The 21039-nt window shown below is 47.1% G+C and overlaps 1 protein-coding gene across 2 annotated transcripts in view; it reads right to left on the bottom strand.

Annotated features, from left to right (window-relative positions):
* TRIO (trio Rho guanine nucleotide exchange factor) overlaps positions 1–21039 on the bottom strand; it is a 234913-nt gene that overhangs the window by 181990 nt on the left and 31884 nt on the right. For both annotated transcript variants that reach the window (XM_040494140.1, XM_040494134.1), the window contains exons 7-8: positions 16559–16690; positions 5067–5297 (exon numbers count right to left, since the gene is read on the bottom strand). In XM_040494140.1, the coding sequence (XP_040350074.1) occupies positions 5067–5297; positions 16559–16690 (363 nt within the window). The remainder of the gene's footprint in view (positions 1–5066; positions 5298–16558; positions 16691–21039) is intronic.

Here is a 21039-nt window from a genome sequence, read left to right as displayed (position 1 = left end):
TCCACCGTAGGTGATGCCAACCAAGAACTCCTAAGTCAAGCTTCACAATAAGATGGCTTGTACTGGCAGAAGGATAGCAGCCAAAGACCCAAGGCAAACCAGTAAAATAGCTTCTCTGCAGACCTGAAACCTCTTTCTTTGTCTTTATGGCATGTCCTGATTTCCCCACCTTGCTGCATTCAAGATCCCCATTTTGCATTCAAGTGGCCAAAATCTTTACTGGAGACCTCACCACATTAGCAGAATTCCCATGTACTTCCTCAGCCACTCCCAAGTTCTCACTATCAAGCAAAGCTCCTGCTCCTTCAAGCAGATCTTCTGGTTAGATCACTTGGTTCCAATATAAGGCCAATCCTCACCCGTTCCAGAATAAATGAACAAACTTTTAACCCCAAAGAATCTTTAATTAGCAAAACTGGGTAATTCCTTAAGTTTCTTCATCTGCCCACTCATTCACTCATTCAACAAATACCAAACTGTATCCCAGACACTTAGGAAACACCAGTGAATAAAATGTAGATCGCTGGCCCATGGACTTTACACTTCTGCTCGCTAGGAGTTCTCCGTGACTTGCTTGGATGTCCACAATAGGACCTACCCTGTCCCTCAACTGGAGTCTCGCTCCCTCCAACTTGCTCACCACACTGCAACCAGGCCGATCTTTCTAACACATGCAGGATCGTGTCATCCACCCCCCACTGCCCACAGCATCAAGTTCAAGTGCACAGCACATGGGCCCTTCCTGCTGTGAACTCAGTGAAGCGGGGAGAGCATTAGCTCAACAGGCGGCTGTGAGCAGTAAGAGGGGAAAGACACACAGGTGTCCCTCGCGTAAGCCTCACGGCCACTCACAAGTCACTTCAGGCCCTGGCATCAATTTACAGCAGTCAGCCAAGGTCCACTGTATCCCTTCACTGGCGTCCCACAGCTTACAGAAACAAGTCCCAAGCTGTCATCATGAGGTCACCTTTCCAGCACCTGCCCCTTCTCACACCTCCACACCACTCCACTCCACCCACACCCAGCTGCTCTCTGCACAGGCCATGCCCTTCTACATCTCTGATCTCACTGCAGTTCCCGCTGCCCAACCCTCGGCCTACGGACTTTCTAACCCATCCTTCAAGGATCAGCTCAAACCCCACCTCTCCCGTGAAGACTGTCATGGTACCCAGGCAACGGTTACTCGCATCTCTATTACAGGACTCTTCATCTTGCCTCTATGCCAGACCCTTGACGTTTGAGACAGACATGGACAAAGCTCCCTGGAACCCCCACATCTGCACGAATCATTAAAGCATAGACATTCACCCTTAAAATGCAAGTGCAAGGCAGGCAGATAACATGCATGAGGGTGGCTAGCTGTATTTACTCCCCACTCCAGCTAACACTTTCGTTGGCAGGACTCACATTTACGCCTTAGCAAAATTACACCTGACGATAACCAGACACACGACACTAAATCTGAGCATGCTATGATATGATCTATCAGGCTACCAAAAGGTCGGCTCTCACTGGACTACGATTCCTCAAGAAAAGGAGCTTCAACCCATCCAACAGTTACCTCTGTATCTCTGAGTGTCACGTGTTAGATTAAGAGATTTTGAAAAGAAGAATGAAATGTGGATGACAAGAATCCAGAAGAGACTAGACTTGCTTCATCGTTTTCTCAGAATATTCACTAATGGCCCCACATCAACCTGCAGGGAGTTCTTCCAAGAAATAACTCAGAGGGGGTAATGCTCACACAACACACAGAAAGGGCTACTGACCACGTGGACGGGAGCAGGCAGTTTTTTAGGAGATGTCTCCACCTCCGGGGCCTCTCTGGGGAGGACAGCCTGCTTCAGGAAAGTTCTGGGCCCATTCACCTCATCCAACTTGTTGGAGTCGCTAAATGACACCAATCCAAAAGGCAGGCGGGGTGACAGTGAGCAGGACAAGGGGGGTGAGAGCACACCACATCCTTCCACAAGCAACATCCCATTTGAACAAACACAGCAAAAACGACCTTGTTTAGAGCAAACTAAAGCGTACCCGACCCTTAAGAACACTGGTCAGCAGTAACACAACCATCCATCAACCAACCATCCTGAGGGTCACTCTAATGGGAAACGTGAGGCGACAGAATACATGTGTTACTTGATCATCATGAAATGTGGCCGAGTACTGATTTCATTTTTCATTTAATTTTGAGAGAGAGAGATTGAGAGAGTGTGAGTGGGGGACAGGGGCAGCAGGAAAGAGAGAGAGAGAGAGAAAGAGAGAGAGAGAGAGAGAGAGAGAGAAAGAGAACCTTAAGCAGGCTCCCCACTCAGTGATGTGGGGCCTGATGTGAGGCTGGATACCCTGGGATCGTGACCTGAGCCAAAATCAAGAGACAGATGCTCGACCGACTGAGCCACCTAGGTGCCCCTTCTTTTATTTTTAGGTTAATAATGACAAAGGTTTCTCCCTGTCAGCAGCTAGCATGTGCATCTGACCTCACCCTAGCCCTCTCCTCCATTCTCTGACTGGACAAGTGGTGGGGGCCAGGCTACGGTAGCTTCACCTCCCCGCACCTCGGCGCCTGGGTACCTGAAACACCTTCCATACAGGCATTACCCAATTCCCTTGGCTTATTACAAAAACAGCTGGCCACTAACCCAAAATTATTCATGTTTTAAAGACCAAACTCCCCATGCCCACTGTCCCCCTGCCCTTCCTTGAGAACACGCTGTTGACAGTCTGGTTTCTGTTTCAAATATTTTCCAAACTCTTTCAAAGGGTTGTTTTAGAGGATTGTTTCCATAAAAAGATAGCATCATTCCACACCTATTGTGCAGTTAGCTGCTCTTTTTATCTCTCAGCAGTATTTACAGATGCTTTTTCATCACTCAAAACAACCAAGCAAAAACCACTTGTGGTAGCTAACTGGCTTATGCTTTTACGGATTTTGTTTTTCATCTTTACACATTTACCTTCTGCTGACAACGCCTTCTAAAGGACTACTATTTTTTTCCCATTTATTCTCAGCTTACCTCTCCTACTGTTTGCTCAATATAGCAACAATGTCCACGTGTTGTAACTGCTGGAATTTCAGAAACACATTTCTGGTTCTGACATCATACAACTCCTTCCAGGTAAAAGTGCTTGCTTTGCTTAATCTTATCAACTCTACTTCGTGCTCCACAAGTCAAGCCTACACAGCAATTTCCTGTTTGCATAACAAGTCCAGACCATTCCAGATCATTTTATCAAAAGAACGTTTCCCTTAAAGAGCAATTACCTATTTTCTATGGAATGCTAATAGGACTACATATGCCTTATGTGTATTGCAAAACACTTTCCCCTGCTGACATCCAACCCAATCTACTGACGCTGGAGAAAAAAAATCTAGCTTAAAGAACTGGTCTCATAATTATCATAATTACCTTTCTACATAGAAGATTTAATGTTTGCTGTTTTCAGATTCAAGGGCATCAGGTACCTGGTGCCGAATCAGATGGCTACACTCCTCAGCCTCTTCCCAAAGGGGCCTCCCAAATCCCCCACCATAAACCGTCCAGGGGCCTATTCTCAGGTGCCTGGTGCCCCACGGAGCCACCAGAGCTGGGGATGACACGGGAGGGAGAGCCCCTGGGGCTGCTTCAGGGAAGGTATGTTGGTCCATGGATGGGTAACGAATACCTGATCCAAGGGACAGAGAGGTGAGTGGGGAAAATCCTTTAATGATTACATTTAAACTATTAACATTTCACGGTAGGTGAATGTTTCTAAACAATTAGGAGAAGCTAATATTTATGCTTTGACCACAGCACCTCAGTTCGCACAAAGAAGTCCCTGACATTGACTCCTCCCTATTCACTCCTCGCTCTAAATTCTTTCCCTGGCAATTATCCTCTTTGATTAAAATAACACTGGCAAGAAGCATGAATAACATCAAAGTGATCGTTTCTGAGACTTGGTATATGCAATCTTCAGGGAACTCAAAACCCATAAGTGGAATCAAAGCGTTGTATGTGAAAATTTTCAATTATAGAGCAATTGAAAGTATTCTGAACTCACCAGACTCACATAACATGAAGAACGATGGTCAATAAAACATGGAGAATCTACGTGTTCATGAGAACACAGCACGACTTTCCACCACCTCAGCCCACTGGCCTTCGGACGACGCTTGGGAGGAGTGAAATCTGAGCCTGTACGTGTCTGAGCAACGCTCCCGGGGGCCCAGGGAAGAGAGGGAGGTTTTGCTCCAGACCCATCGCTGTGGCATCACACCAACTCTGCTGAATGCCACAGGCTTCCTCGCGTGCCTCCGAAGTCCTCAACCCCCGTGTCCACACCTCATCCACACCCTGGCTTCCCTCGGTTTTAGGGCAAGGACACAGCGTTTATCTTGTTCATCTCTAAAGCCGTATCATATTTTATATGCCACCACAGCTTTAACTCTCAAAACCCTGAAGCAGCACGATCCTCTTTACTACACAACAAGGGCACAACCAGTGTGGGGACTAGACTTACTGTTATTTTTGTAACAATAACAACAAAAAAGGTGAAAACTGCTTAGAAATTAACAGTCCTAAAACTCCACTTTCCCTCAACTAGACAACTATTTATTGAGCACATACTGTGTACCCTGAAGCGCACCATCTACCAAGCGGGAAGAGAGGCACCGTTAGCTTTCTGCCTAGGTCATCAGAGAGCGGACAAATCCTCAACCGTGCCGGCATCCGGGTGTAAAGCGCCACCGGCATTATTCTCACAAATAAAAGGAACTGGAAATGACCTGTTTCGAGAACACCCGTGGGAGTCTCCAGCCGAGGCCCCGCCCCACCTCGCACGTTCTGCGGACGTCAGACGGTGGCTGGCAGAAGCCCGAGCGAGCCTTCTCAAAACCACGGCCGCTCGTGGAGAGAAAAGCGGCGGTGTGCGCGTGTGCGCACGCGCGTGTGCACCCTTTTCCTTCCACCTCCCGTCTGTAGCGGCTCGGCACCCTGTCAGCACGGACACGCCCAGCAGGACGTGCACTCGCAGGGACTCCCCCACGTGTCCCCCCACGCGGAAGAGCACGACCTGAAACTGACCTGCTGCACGTCCTGCTGGAAGACACAGAGCTGCAGCCGCTGGTGCAGCCGGACCTTGCGGTGCTGCCAGATGTTTTCGAGCTGCCGCTGGTGGTGCAGCACCTCGTGGATGATGTCGAGGACGTGGTGCACCGCCTTGGAGTAGTTGGCGGAGGCCGTCAGGGAGTCGGAGCTGCCGGGAGTCAGCGGCCGCTGGAGCTTGTCGAGGAGCGACTTCCCGTCCTGGCTCACCTGCCCACGAAACACACGGGCGATTATCCAAGGTTCGCGGCTTTCCCCAGGCCACGAGCCCAGCCCCGTCCCGGGTGCGGGTGCGGACACCCTCGCGTACACTCAACACGCAAAGGTAGACCGTCGTGTTACTCACTGGCATGTTTTGTACAGAACAAAATAAAATTTAAAGTAAATCCATCAGTCCTGCAACGATGATGCTGCAGGACCAAACGTGGTAGAACACGGACTTGACATAAAAGAATGGTCATTTCCATACAACATTCTAGGAGATGCCATTCTTGATGAATAAACATACTATTTTGCCTTAAATGGTATAAGTCAGTTGATGTAAATTGCATTGCTGGGTTATCTCGAAATTAAAATTTTAAATTAGTAATTTTCTCTTGAGAGGTTATGTTAGAATTAAACAATCACAGTCGAGCAAAGTTTTAACACAGAATCTTGAAACTTCAGTTAAAAAGATTTATCCATAATCTAGCCCTTGGCAAAAAATATGTACTTAAACTTTCTGACGTAGCTGGATAGCAATTTTACTTCACAGAATAAAACTTTTATTTTATTTTTTTTAACGTTTATTCATTTTTGAGACAGAGCATGAATGGGGGAAGGTCAGAGAGAGAGGGAGACACAGAATCTGAAACAGGGTCCAGGCTCTGAGCTATCAGCACAGAGCCCGACGTGGGGCTCGAACTCACGGACCGCGAGATCATGACCTGAGCCGAAGTCAGACGCCCAACCGACTGAGCCACCCAGGCGCCCCCAGAATAAAACTTTTAAAATGCTGTTTTTATTTGATTCATGAGCTTAAAAGATATTTTAATTAAAATACTATTTTTAAAAGGGATTTCAATGTTATTTCTATATTATGGCAGCTAACTACCAAATTACAATTAAGTGAAAGCATTCAGACAAACCAAGGAAATAAGCAAAGATAAAAGTGGAATGTGGAAAGAAAAGCACTATGTATTTTTCAAATTTAAGTGGTTCTTAAGACTTATGAATGACTATGTCAGATGTGGTAGAAAAAATATGAGATCAGACAGTAAGAAGGACACGCGGCACACGAAGTAACAAGGCTGTGCTTCAGGGGGTTTTTCACGTAAGTCCTCATCAGCATGGTCTCTCTGCTCAGATACTTCTGAATCTGAAAGCCTCAATGGTTTCTACTAGGAGAAGCAGCAGACCAGAGCTTTGTTAACAGATACAAGCAGGGTTCAAAGGAGGAGGTAGATGGGACAGACCCACACAGGAAGCTCCTGGCCACCCAGAACATGGTGGCCAGCATGAGGCCTATGAATTTCCTTTCATCCGCTTACAAGTTGTGCTGGAATGGAAACGTGTTTGATTTCTAAGACCTGATTTTGAGACCTCGGTTGGAGGTGCTGACTATTCCTCATGAAGGCCGGTTGTCAGCCTTCATAGAGTGAAACTGATCTAACGTATCAAGATAGCAAAACTTCAGCAGAAACCAGTCAACGAGACATAACCAAAGATGACAGGTAAAAAAGAACCAACTAAACCACTTAGTATCAGGCACATGTAAAAACAAAAACTGGTAATGTAAGTCTTCTAAAAACAGGCCTTTGTCCCCAGCCCCAGGAGTCACTAAAATTTGCATGGACATTTTTGATACAATGACTTTGGAGAGGGAGGCACCATGATGGATTCTGAGGAAGGGACTCACTGTGAAGGATCCAAAGAGGCAGGATGTCACCTCTAAATGAAGACCTGTCCCACTCATTATCGGGGCTAGGCTCCATTTAACATATACTCATGAAGGTTCTTTCTTCTCCTCCTTCTTCTTTCTTCTTTCTTCTCCTCTTCCTCCTCCTCCTCCTCTCCCTCCCTCCCCCTCCTCCTCCTTCTCCTTCTTTTTTGGACCACTCTAACATACACTGATTTTTCCAGGAATGCAATTACCATGTTAATCAAAACAAATCTCGTTAATAGGCAGTGCTTGGTTTTCTTTGGAACTTTATAAAAGCCGCTTACCATTCCAAAGTTATAGCGCGATAATGCCAATATTGTAGTTACCAGTATAACATGTGTCCAGTCTGCATTTGCTATATTCACAACAGTTTTTTATCTATGGCCAGCATAGATAACAATCTGAATATCTAATTTCTTCTTCTATTGTGCATATACTTAGGCATTTATAGACTAAAAGACATTTTATTACAAATTACCTTTGTCTCTAATTGATATTGTAGCATATATGTGATTTATATAACACACACACATAAATCTTATTTGAAGACAGATTATTCACACATTTTATTCCAGCTGGCATCAGAAGATGTTTTGCTAATCTTTGGGAGTGCAGCTTCTCTTAGGACTGAAAATCAGTACCTCAAAAGTCACATTTCACATTCTACAGAGGCCAGCAAGAATTCCTTATACGTATTTCCTCTAAGTTTTACCCCTTATAATTAACATAAGTCAAGAAACATACAGAGCATATGATCTGGTATGACATGTTTTAGAAAGATCTAGATCAGAGGCATGGCAGAAACTGATAGCTGCCTCCTCGAAGTCCAATGGCCCCTCCTTGACAGCCAATCCCCAATAGTCAGGAATGGCCAAACCCCAGCTATGACACTGCACTTCCCAGCCTTGCCTACAAATAGGAGTGGCTAATATACAGAAGTAAAAACCATTGAGGGGGCTTCGAGGAAAGAAAGATATTTAGGAGGTGGAATGTGCTCATTCTTCTTTGCCTCTTTTTCCTCCCTGCTGCCAAGAACTTGGTGGAGATGGCTGGAGCTGCAGCACCTATTACTAACCTTGAGGGAGGCTTAAGGACAGCAGCCCACCTGCTAAGAGAGGCAAAAGAAAAAGACAAAAGGATCCAGAGATCTCGTACCAACAGAGCTACTGCACCAGCCTTGGAATGCCAGCCCTGGGACTTCTACAGGGGCAGAAAGCAAACTTCTTATCTTAAGCTGTTGTTCTGGATCATACACTAGAAATACAAAATGACAAATGGATTCTCAGCCTTCACCAAGTGTCCACAGGCATTCATGTGACACCATTAATATTCCACTACTGTGAATAAATAAATCATCTGAGCAAGAATATTCCAAAGAATCAGTGTTTCCTCAGGTGTCTTTGCGATGTTTACCAGAGCTCCAGAGCAGGTATTACTGGGCTTCCTCAGGATGGAGGGGTAGTGGGAGACAGAGGAGTACATACCCAAAACGGGAACACACAAATACCTTAACAGAAGACTACTTATTATGCAAAACTCCGCCTTCTGGGAATCCCTAAGCAGGGATTAAAGTGTCCGCGTCAGGGCCACTGCTGGCACAGCCAGTGGTGGAGACAGAAGCGGCAGAAAGCTTCTAGGCAAGAAAACACCTCTTATCCCCACCAAGACCAGAGAGCGCTCCAGTCCAACACAAGCTCTACGTAGCATTCCTCCGACACACCTTCCAGAGACAATTCTATTTCATTTCAGTGGAGCGTTTATTCATTTTTCAATTTAAAAGACATTATTCAAGCACATAAAGGACTCCATCTCTATTTCAGTGACTTCTGGCAAACTGTCTGTCTTTATGAGTACGGTAGTATTACGTAGGGAAAAATACGCCAGAATTTTATGAAGCTGCTATTCTACTGCATGAAATAAAGGCTTGTAAGTGATACAGAATAACCAGAAGAGAAGTAACAACACCCTGAAGACTATATTGCTGCCCAAAAATTCCTACATGGTTTAAGGACTGAAACAAGCAACTACATTCATGGTATGTCGTACAGTTCCAGACTTCCTACCACAGAACCAGGTGAGTCAATGTGCTATAGGTTTGGTTTAAAAAGGGTTTTCTAGCTTTCACGCAAACCCCATCCCACAAAGGGACAACACCTACAAAAAAGAAAATCAACCTTTATTATCAAAACGCAGGATTTCTCTCCTGTAGATTTTTGAACAAATCAAACTGGCTCATTTTTTTTCAGGTTCTGCTCTTTTTCTTGGAATACAGCACTCAGGGATTTGACAGGTAGCAGAAGATATAGTAATGTGCCTTAAGTGTATGAACTAATATGCTTTAATAACTAAATGAGTTAAGAAAAATGAAAAGGCTTAACTGTTTAAAATCTAGAATAATGGTCTGGTTCTTGGATATTTACTTTTAATCAAACTACACATTAGATTTCTAAGACTGGTAAGATCTGGATTTCTGTGTGCCACCCTTAAAAAGTTTCCACTAAACCTCACAGAGACCAGCCTATTCTTATCTCTGATACTTGGAGCTCTGATTTCCCATGAATCAGATTAGAGCAAAGGGTCACCAGCGGAATCTTCACGTGCCCAAAGTAAGAATACTGTTCTGATCTAAGGAAAGGGAACAGTACCTACTGATTATTGCTTATGGCTGCAAAAACCACCACCACTCAAAGACCACCTATGACCTACAATATGTCAATAGGTCCAAATGTGGGATTGTAGATCTAGAAAGAAGTGCTAGGAAGTGCTGTTCCCCAGGAATAACCCAATTAAGCAAAATACACAATATATAAAGGCATGATCAGAAAGGACTACACTTAGCAGGTCACAAAGAAGGGGAGGTCCTTCTTCAAAACTTTCATGAAACAAGCTGCACCATTTGCATCAACTCAAAGCAACACGAGTTGTTTTGATTGGCTTTGCAGGGCCTGGCCTGCCGTGGCCAGCCCGGAGCACACCTCCATGCTAAGCCTGGGAACAGCTTCACAGCCACCACTTTCCTCTCCAACTCTGGCAGAAATGGTTCTGAAATCAAAGTTCTGATGAAACATGAAAGAGCGACCATGGGTCAGCGTGTCATGTAGCTGTGGCTGATGTCCCTCGAGCAAACAGGAACACTTCCTTTCTAAGTAAGGAGGTTACACCTGTCTTAGGATGGCTACACTACCAAGAACAGAGGCCAATGGCTTTCTGAAGGTCCTGTACTGGCAGTGGCATTTTCCCAGGGGTCAGGAAGGCCACCTGATAAAGGGCAACATTCTTGCCTTCAGATTACTTGGCTCCCCTCTGACGCTGGTCCTTCTCCAGACAAAGTTTTTAGGATATTCCTCTAAAAGCAGGTTTCTAGTTCTTTCAACTTTTAGGTTTCTTACTCAAAACTAGGTCATTCTAACCATGTTTGATTCTGTGATATGTCTACATGGGATTATCAGGAAGGAAACACCAAAATAAGATGAAAACAGGAGGGGCGCCTGGGTGGCTCAGTCTGTTAAGCGTCCGACTCTTGACTTGGGCTCAGGCCACGATCTCACAGTTCGGGGGTTCCAGCTGCACTGGGCTCCGTGCTGACAGCTCGAAGCCTGCTTGGGATTCTCTCTCTCTGCCCCTCTCCAGCTCGCTCTCATGAGCTCTCTCGCTCTCAAAATAAATAAATAAACGTTAAAAAGAAAGCTAAAAACAGGAAACCACTGGAGCAGCCCAGCTAGTGGAGTCAGATCTGTGCACAGAACACGGACGTCCCGCAGCTTCTCCTCGAGCCTAACAGTTTCCACTCCTCTGTTTCAAGCCCTTGCAAGGCTTCAAGTCTGGGGGATCAGCAGGGACTGCCGTGAGGTCTGTCACCTCTGACGTGGTGCCAAGCGCTGACTCCACCACCCTGCGTACCAACAGCGGTGCCGCGATACCCTAACGAGGCTTTGCGACAACCCCCTCCCCGAAGTTTCCACACAGCAAGATCGCCGTGCTTCCACACGCGGCACAGACGCGGGGTTTCAGTACGTTTACTATCAAGGTGACTCATCGGGCTGTTCTGTGTTTTCTCACACGCTGTTAACACGAATCATGCCGTCACCCATGTATATGGTGCCTTAAAAAAGGAGGTCGACCAGCTTCACAGGCAGCAAACCAGTCATTTCCAGGAGGCCCCGCTGAAGCCAGCACATCTGCTAACCTGGGACGCTGATGCGGAAGCGAAATCCTGAAGTCACAGCTGATCGGCGCAAAGCCCACGGGCCGTTTCCCTTCCTCCTGCCCGAGGAATCCCTGCCCACGGCTGCGGCAAAGACCTTCCACACGTGCACGGGCACTCACTCCACACTCTTATGTCACAACTCAAACAGTGTTTAGGTTTGCGTGATGGCACGGGCATGCGGAGATAAAAGTCATCTGTATGATTTTAGTTTGTGGGGAAAGTGGTTGATGAGTTTACTTGCTTAAACACGAGATGTGAAAAATGAGGATTGTATATGCTGTTTCTAAAACTCCAGCGTACCCCAGATGTTTAGATTGCTTCACTCTGCTGTGATCAACTACCACACACAAGATTCGCCCCGAACCCGGCAAGCTGAAACCAGCGCATGTTCATGAGGCACATGCACGCTGCTCCTGCGAAATCACAAACAGAAATGCCACGGGACAGGTCTCATTAACACACTGAAAAGCAGGGTGTTCGTGTCTTGGAAAAAAAAGTGCTGGGAAGATTTCCCGCAGCAAGCTTGTGACATCAGAGAGTAAAAGCTGCGGACACTGTTTGAAAAAAAGACTATGTGAGGGAGGAGGGAAAGTGAAAGGAAGAGACAAAGGAGGAGTCCTATTCTCACGTCCCCAACTCCTCAAGGACCCGGCACCAAGGCGGGAGTTCACTTACATCCCCAGGAGGAGTGCCTGCTGGGCGGACCCGCAACTCTTTAAACAGGGCAAGGGCCGGCTCCCGGCGTGTGGTTGGTGAAGCCTCTGCATCAGAGTCACCGGATCGGTAAGGAAAGCCATTAAATATGGATGGAGATTCACACTCTCTAGAGGTGGGGTATGAGAAGCTGTACTTCAACCAGCACACTTGAGTTAGAAAACCACTCATTTAGGAAAGGAAGAATCCCTTTAGAATCAAAAGCATTCTGGGGAGCCTGGGTGGCTCAGCTGGTTAAGCATCCGACTCTTGGTTTCAGTTCAGGTCATAGTCTCACAGTTCATGAGTTCGAGCTCCACATCAGGCCCAGCGCTTAAAGGGTGGAGCTTGCTTCGGATTCTCTCCCTCTCTCTCTCTCTCTCTCTGCCCTGCCCCCCCCCCCCCCTCCTCCACTCTCTCTCTCAAGATAAATAAACTTAAAAAAAAAAAAAATCAAAAGCATCCCTTCCTGGGGCACCTAGGTAGCTCAGTCAGTTGAGTGACCGGCTTCAGCTCAGGTCATGTTCTCATTATCTGTGGTTCTGAGCCCTGCATCGGGCTGTGCACTGACAATGCGGAGCCTGCTTGGGGTTTTCTCTCTCCCTCTCTCTCTGCCCCTCCCTCGCTTCTGCTTGCTCCCAAAATAATGCTAAGTGAAATAAGTCAGTCAGAGAAAGACAGATACCATAGTTTCAGTCATATGTGGATCTTGAGAAACTTAACGGAAAACCATGGGGGAGGGGAAGGGGGTAAAAAGTTACAGAAAGAGAGAGAGAGAAGCAAACCATAAGAGACTCTTAAATACTGAGAACAAACTGAAGATTGATGGGGGTGGAAGGGAGGGGAAAGTCGGTGATGGGCACTGAGGAGGGCATTTGTTGGGATGAGCACTGGGTGTTGTATGGAAACCAATTTGACCATAAATTATGGTAAAAAAAAAAAAAGGCATTCATTCCCTTCCCATCTTCCTTCTCCTCCCCTCCCTCCCTCCCCCCTTCTCACCTCTCCTCCCCCCTCCTCCCCTCCCCCCCTCCCCTCCCCTCCAGCCATGGAGAAAATGGTGCCCAGGGTCTGAGGCAGTGCAGGCTGGGCACACCGATGCAGGGGTCCCCTGCCAGGCTTTCTGGGTGGGAGGGGGAGAAGCACACAGAGAAGCCAGACAAACTGGCTGGGAGACTGAGCAGACTGAGAAAATACACTAACTGAACAAAAAGTTAATAGATCTGAGGGCAACAGGAGCCAGGTATCTTGTCTGAGAAGGAGTTTACAAACACAGAAAGGAACAGGCTAGAAAGAAGCCTGATGGGTTGGATTAGAAAGAGAAGCACCGGTACGAACACATGGGCCTTTAAAACGGACACAGGCCCAGGGCAACAGACCAACAGTTTGAGGGGTGTGTGGACCGTGGGAGCAAGCACGGGGGGATGGGTCCACAGCTGCAAAGGGAGGGCCTCGAAGCACGGACACCCCACAAGCAAGCAAGCACTCTTGAGTGCCCCCATCTTGGTTTCTAAATACCACACCACACAAGTAACTGGCACTCCTCAGTGGGATGGCGGATCCCGGGATGAGGCGGGAAAGTACAAAAGGAGCCTGGGAACATTACACCAGAAAGTAAGGGAGTGCTCAGATAATAACATAAAAAAAAAAAAAAAATAATAACAATAAATAAAATAAAATAAGATAAAATAAAATAAATTAAAACAAAAACAAAAACATCACACATATAAAGGAGCCCCTGCTGGCTAAATGTGGACAATTTAAGCATCAAAATAGAGTATCAGATTATAACCTGCTGAATATAAAATATCACAAATTCATACTGGAATAATAAATAGACACATAGGGAAGAAAGAAAGTTCTTTCTCACAGTAGATCACCTAATAAATACAGAAGGAATACCGGCCACCAGACAACCATCACAGTGGGAGGTGACAGGGGCAAGAGTCACCAGCAGATGACAAGGCCATGAAAAGTCTCATGAGAAACACAGATGTGTGTCTCCCACAATATGCTTCTCAAAAACAAAGTATTTTTTAATCCTGACTTTTCACTGGAGAAACCTTGCAGACACCAACTTCACCGAGTGGTCAAGGTTAACATCACCAACAGCAGGAGGGGTCAGCATCCTGTGACCCTGCCGTGACACTCGGCTTTTGTCAGCACAGGAGGAAAACTAGAAGGATGGGCAAGAGGTTGAGGCTCATCCTAGAGAACGAAGGGGCCACATTCTCTAACACTGTCACCAAGACTAAAGAAAGTTCCACTGAGACTGATGGAAACCAATGAGAGGTGTTCACTAAACGTAACTTGTGTTGCTGCACAGCGTCCTGGACCAGAGGTAGTGGGAACGTGGGAAATACCAACAGGTCTGTGGGTAGGACGGTGTCTTGTATCACAGCTGATTTACTGTCTGCACAGAGAGGCGGGGGCAGGGGGCTACACAGCAAATGTGGTCAAATGTTAAAAACTAGGAAATCTGGGTTAAAGGAATGTGGGAGCTCTTTATAGGATTCTAACACTTTTCTGTAGCCTGAAACCATTTCAGACTTTAATTAAGAAGGCAAAAATAAAAGTTTATTCTATTCTATTGAAAGTCTTTTGTGTTGATTTCACTGTGAAGTTACTGTTTCCTTGAGTTTACAGCGTAGTTGCACACAGGCTTTTATGCTAAAAATTGTGGTTTAAGCCCTCAATCTTTTTAACTATTTAAAACTTGCCATCCAACTTTTTAAAACTTTTAGTACCAACATAAAACCTAATAAAACTGCACCAATAGGCAAACATAAGTCCCCATGTCAAAATGCCCAATTTTTATAGATGGAAGTGGTGAGAGAATTATGTACTTTGCTGGAAGTGCCAAGGCAACAGGCAGGCTGAACGGCCAGCGAGGCGAGAGCAAGACAGCAGTCAGGTCAGGCCGACTCTGAGGGAAGTCGTGTAGGCAAGGGCTGTAGTCCCACTGCAGCCGATCGCCTGGTGAGCGAGCTATTCGCCCTGCCCCCCGCGGCTCTGGAAGCTACCACAGCAGTCAGAAAGCAGCTCCTGAGAAAGTCATGAGCAAGCAGATGAGCGAAGGCCCAGTCACACGGCGGCAACAGAGCCGCCCACTTTCTGTGTTACAGGTGGAAATCAGACAATGCCTAGAGACGGTACACCAGGGAGAAAGAAGTTAATGTTTTCTGGAACTCACAGAATCCTCATGAACCCGTGTGATGAAAAAATTAGATTTGTTCAATTTTCACTTTTACTATTAAAAAGGCTACTGCTAGTATTTATATAGCTGCTAATAAATTAGATAACCATATTAGCTCAAATGCACTGGGTGCAAAATTAAGAATACAGAATTGACTTTTTCAAAACTCAATGGACAAAATAAAATAGTGCTAAAAGAAAGGTGGCGGGGGATCTCGTTGGACAAAAAGGTAGAGAAACAAATGTGTAGATCTCAACCTCCACAACATCCTGAGGTAAGTAACACAGGCATGGCGCGTCTGTTCAATGCACCCAAGGACACTAAGGGCTCAGGAGAACGGCCCAAGGACAGGACAGTAGCACCTGCGGGGTGAAGCAGGGAGTGCCGCGCCGAAAAGTGAATGGCCCCTTTCTTCCCTAGGACTGTGACAAGGTGGTGGAGTTCTGATCCAGGAAGAGGTGTCCACCCTGTGCCCTGCCCCCCCCCCCCACCCCATCCCGCCGGGGACTCTGCAGCCTGGCTGACTCCAGTGTCCCGGGGATCCTTCATCTCAGCACGTGTGACGTAGATGCTCATGATGAAGAAGACGGGCAAAGCTTGCTGAACGCAGGCACGCAACCCCAGTTCCCTCCAGGAATTCATCCAGTGTAGGAAAGGCAGACTGGTGTGACAGGCCCGAAGACCACGGCTCGCCCAAGAGGGCGCCGCACCTCAAGCTCTCCACATTTACAGCGCCTCCCACGTGAGACAACACAGGGGCAGCAGAGCAGTGGCCGCGACAAGGAGCTGCTCTGCCCCCTACAGCTGCTGACCTGGCACAAGTCACCTGATCTCTGGGCCTCAGCATCCTCGTCAGTAACAGCACGGCCAATAAGGACGCATGACCCAGAGTTGTGAACATTAAGTAAATGATTACATAAAGTCCTCACAAAAAAACCTGGCCCAGATGAAGGGGGCAGAAAATAAAGACGGGGAGATAGTACATAAATAATGGACCTTAAAATAATAAAGAGAATGCTATGCTTAGATTTCGAAAACAGCCAGTAGCTTCAGGGTGTGCTTTTTGATCCAGAACGTGCATCGGTATCAGGTTTCACTCCTTTCTAGAAGGTTCATACAGGAAAATTAAATTAATAGCACATGGAAACCTCTATTTGCTAAGTACGTGCAGACCAGAGAGCTGGAATCACGCTTTCTCCGGCACGTGGAAACACAAGCACCTCCGGGAGACCCGCACACGCCGCGGGCCCAAGAAGTGCGCTCGCTGCCGACCACCCTGCTTCACAGGGCCCCCCCCCAGCACACACAGGTCAAAGGTCCCGGCGAGACTGCAGTTTAACACGAGACCTACGAGCTTTTTCTAGGCTCGACCAAGCTTCGGGGTTTTTTCCCAGCTTTTGGTGCTGGGACATGAAACTGTCACTCTGCAGTTGGAAGTGGAAGAGCCCGCTCACCTCAGAATAAGCAAGAGTGATGTGCTCGTATACCCCCTGATGGTGGTGAATGGCGTCCTCCAGGTCATGCAGCTCCGAGGGAAGGTCCACCTCTCCACAGGCTTTACACCACGAGTCCACGTTGCTCATGTACTTGAGGAGTAAAAAAAAAAAAAAAAAAAGATTATTTCTATCAATGGCAATTTATACGGAGATGTAGCTATTTTTTCAACATGGTTTTGAAATCAAGGTAATTGAGAAACAGTCTAAGAATGTGGCATGGTGGAACATCCATCTCAAATGGCACTACCGGGAGCCTCACACGGTTCCCGGACTCTGCCCTGGAGCTCTCCTTCTGGCCAGAGTGGGGCTCGGCCCAGGAACCTGCATTTGGAATGACATCTCCAGGGGACCCCGAGGCCTACAGCTAACAGCAAGCCCAGAGCAACTCTTCCCTGCATCTGCTCTGGGCCTCCTGCTTAATTCCCCAGCCCTCCTCCGAATCAGGGATCGTAACAACCGCCCGGTGCCGTGGGCTGTGTAAGGATAGAGGCCTGGTGCGCCTCAGCCTCAGCTTCAAGATGGCGGCACACGCCTCCTCCAGGAGCTGTAGTCCAGCCTTCGCGCTCCCCTCCAACATTAAGATGCTATCGGAAGCCCAAGTATCTGGAATTATTTACCTAGACAGAGGAAGAGCAGCAGGCCCATTTTTCTACCTTTTCCAAAGCAAATACACACAGAAATGAAAAGACCAAATGAAGGCCACCCAAGCTCCCCAGCTGTGCCCACTGAGCCTGAGGGAAGGCTGAGGAAAGAGGCAGACTCACTCAGGTCTTTTCCACTTTGCACGTAAACAAGAAGGAAAGAGTCTTGGCTGCAGTCCTGAGGACTACCATTCCAGCCTCTCCTCAATTTTCTCCACGGCCACTCCCACCGCCCCAGGAATCATCAACAGCAGAGAAATCACTGCCAGACGTCCTAGGGAGAGCCTATCAGCATCCATCACAGTTCAGTGTCAAAGGCAGGCAGCAGAAGGCCCTTAATTAAAGACGCTAATTCAATTAAGCCAAATAGTCATGGACACATTTCCCTGGGTTTCACCTCTTTTATTCTAATTCCTTGGCATCTTTCTACTTCCCAGGGAATGCAGAGGGTGACTATTTAAAATTGGGTGACGAAAACATAAAAAAAAATTAAAAAAAAAAAGTGGCTGCGCCTGCATGGCTCAGTCGCTTGGGCGTCCAACTGCAGCTCAGGTCACAATCTCACTGCTCACGGGTTCGAGCCCCGCATTGGGCTCTGCACTGAAAGCCTGGAGCCTGCTTCTGATTCTGTCTCTCTCTCTGCACCTCCCCTGCTCCCTCTCTCTGCTTCTCTCTCTCAAATATAAAATAAAACATTAAAAAAAATTAAAAAATAAAATTGGGTGACTGACCTGCCAGACAGGAAACTTGCTAGGATTCTCTTAAAATATGGGGTCCCAGCAGGAGAGCACAGCTACAGGTATGCCCCTGACCAAACAACAGCCTCCTCTATCGGGAACAGTCACCCTCTTTGACAACGCAGCGTGCATCTCCGGGAGAAATGCACGTGGGACAGGGAGGAAGCGCACACCCGCCGAGCCAGCCAGGCCAACCCTGGGGATCAGTGGGGTGACAGATGTCGCAGCCGGATCACCCTCACACCCGAGATCATCTGTTTAATTTTTAATGTATTTTTTTATTTGAGATAGAGCATGAGCGAGCAGGGTAAAGGGCAAAGAGACAGGGAGAGAGAGAATGCCAGCAGCCTCCAGGCCTAGCACAGAGCCTGACACAGGGCTCGATCTAATGAATCGCAAGAACATGACCTCAGCCGAAGTCGAGAGTAGGACGCTTAACTGACTGAGCCACCCAGGCACCCCCTAGAGCATTTTTTTTAAATAGCGTCTTAGGGCACTAAGGTGTAGCAAAATCAAGTCACTTTCTTTGTTCTACAAAACTGTTAAGTCTAATAACATTTGCTATGAAAGCTTCTCAGTGTGAAGGGACAATTCAGTGGATATGCCACATGACCAAAAGAAGTGAAGGCTGGAGCCCCTAAACACCATCTACCAGTAAGACTGCTGGTCTTGTGGTCCTGTCTCCGTGTCTGCAAACTGAGATTCTAATTGCGACATGAGACTATGAGATGAATGGCTGAGACATCTTCAGGAGGCGTGCCATCTATGCAATGTTCTCCTCACCCAGTTTGCACCTCAAGACTTACATCTATAAAACCACAGGCAGACACCAACATGAGAACACCCACCGGGACCACAGAGGAGTGTGGCTGGGCAGTTCCGGGCACACGTCTCCCTCGCTGGAGCGTAATCCTTACGGGGAAGGCTGCTTCCTTTGGTAAAGCCATTAACCATGGGGGTCACATATTTGAGCTCTGTGCCTCCCTAACTCCCTAATCAGATTTAGTTTCCTACTGGTAAGTCTGGATGGGGGTCAAAGAGGTGGCTACGTTGGAATGGAAACCTAATTCATGATGTCCAAGTTTCTGGTCCTCTCCCAACTGAGCTTATGAAAACAGCTTAAGCATAACTGGAAGGCAAAGCATTAAAAAAAAAAAAAAAAAAGAAGAAGAAGAACAAAGTTGAACCCATTTCTCTTCCGCAAAGAGGAAAACTACTTGGTAGACGTGGGCTTCCCTCACACATCAGAATTTCAAAGATCTTACTTTTGTCCAGTAAAGGGGGAAGATCCACAACACGTCTTTACCTGAGAGTAAAGAAAGTCTCTGCAGAGGTCCTACTGCCCCACCTCCACATTTCAGTTGCCTGGCCAGGCCTCAGCCAAGGTCCATCAGAGATGCTGGGCCCTTTCTTCCCCAGGCCGCTCTGACGCTAACTTGTATTTGGCTTCTTCTCTGGCTACTGGATACACACAGAGACCTCAAGCACTGTCATGTTTACACAGGATTCCACAATATTGTGTTCAATAATGTATTCACCTAGTCCAGTTTCCTTCAAATCCATAACTTACAGTCACTCATTTTATCCAAACAGAACACCCCAGGCTTGCGTTCACGAAAGGGACCTTCCCTGTGTGTTACTATGCTTCAGACCCTCTGCCATTCACCACATAGGTTGTCCTGTTTCACATCTATTCATGTCAGCTTAATGGAACTTTCTGAGAGCCCACTGCCACTTTAATTCTTGCAGTAGAACACGTGATGATTGCAGGTGACATATGTGCGGGAGACCATGTGGCTCATCTTCCCACCTACAAAAACGTCCAGTGAATAATACACCACACCCTGGACAAAGACAGGAACCAGAGGTGAGCACAGTGCTGTTTTCTGCAGAAGGGGGGTGGGGTCCTGCGTTGTTTTTTTTTTAAACCTGTTTTTGTGTGTGGGCTTTTGTTTCCCCTTTATCATAAAGCCAGTTAAATGCATAGGTTAGGGAGCTGAAAAATCGGACTACTGGAACCCGAAGCCCCTATTCACAGCTTTCACGTGAGGCCACAAAGACTTTTTTCTCTTTATAGACCATTCAGTTTCTTCTTCTGCTTCATATTTGAAAGGTTTCTAGAGTCAAGATCACTACTAATTAGGGTCTTGTGCAACATTCTAGCTACCTTGCCAAAACCCTGGGCAAGCTGGGACTCTATCTCACGTTTACGGACTTCACTCCTCAACAGAGACAGTTTCTCGATTATACCATTTCCTTCTTAACAGCGTCAGTACAGATCCCTATGAATGCAGTCTCCGCCCACCACAAAAAATGACCCCAATCAATATTTTTCCTTTAACATCAGGCAACCACTTGCTTCTTTCCCATACGCCTTCCTAGTGGCTAAAAGTCCTGTGTTCTTTCTCCACATCTTGAAAAAGGTATTTCACTGCCCAGCATGCTTTCCACTAATTAAAGTCTGAGTCATGAGCGAAGCACTTCCTTGTGTATTTCAGGGTACGTTTGCTTAAGCAAGCGCTGGAGGACTGCAGAGCTGTGGGGGTTCTATGAGCAGACGCACAGATGACCTCTCACAGTCTTCTGACCAGCACTTCAGCTAAAGAAGCCAGTGTCGAGTTCAAATCCATACAGTTTAATAAATGTGAAAGACACTGTAAACTGCCTTCCCAAAAGTCGTCTGTCAGCCCGAGCCCTTGCTGGCAGAGCGTGGCCGCTACTGTGGAGGCTAAAAAGCCACGTCTGCCTTCTTGCACCCTCCCACGCAGCCAGAGCACGGGCCTACACCCCACTCCCGCTCAAGGGGAAAGGAGGTGAGGTGTGCTGGGGTAGGGGACCTTCTGAAATTAATGTTTTCCTGATAAAAGCGACAGGCACCGCCATCCCGGACTATGGTGGACACCAGGGTGCAGGTGCAGGAACTGCGGCACAAACCCGGGAGAAGCAGACCCAACCCCAACATGGCTGTATGGCTACAACTCTCTACACTTTGCAACTTCTTGATTTGTGAGAAAAGCAAACTCCTGATATTTAAACCTGATAATCAGGCATTTAGTTACTT

This window comes from Herpailurus yagouaroundi, unplaced genomic scaffold, assembly GCF_014898765.1.
Source record: "Herpailurus yagouaroundi ecotype Mexico unplaced genomic scaffold, PumYag 29, whole genome shotgun sequence".
In the NCBI taxonomy this organism is placed as follows: Eukaryota; Metazoa; Chordata; class Mammalia; order Carnivora; family Felidae; genus Herpailurus; species Herpailurus yagouaroundi.
The sequence above is the reverse complement of the archived record's forward strand: the minus strand, read 5'-3'. Positions and strand labels throughout refer to the sequence as shown.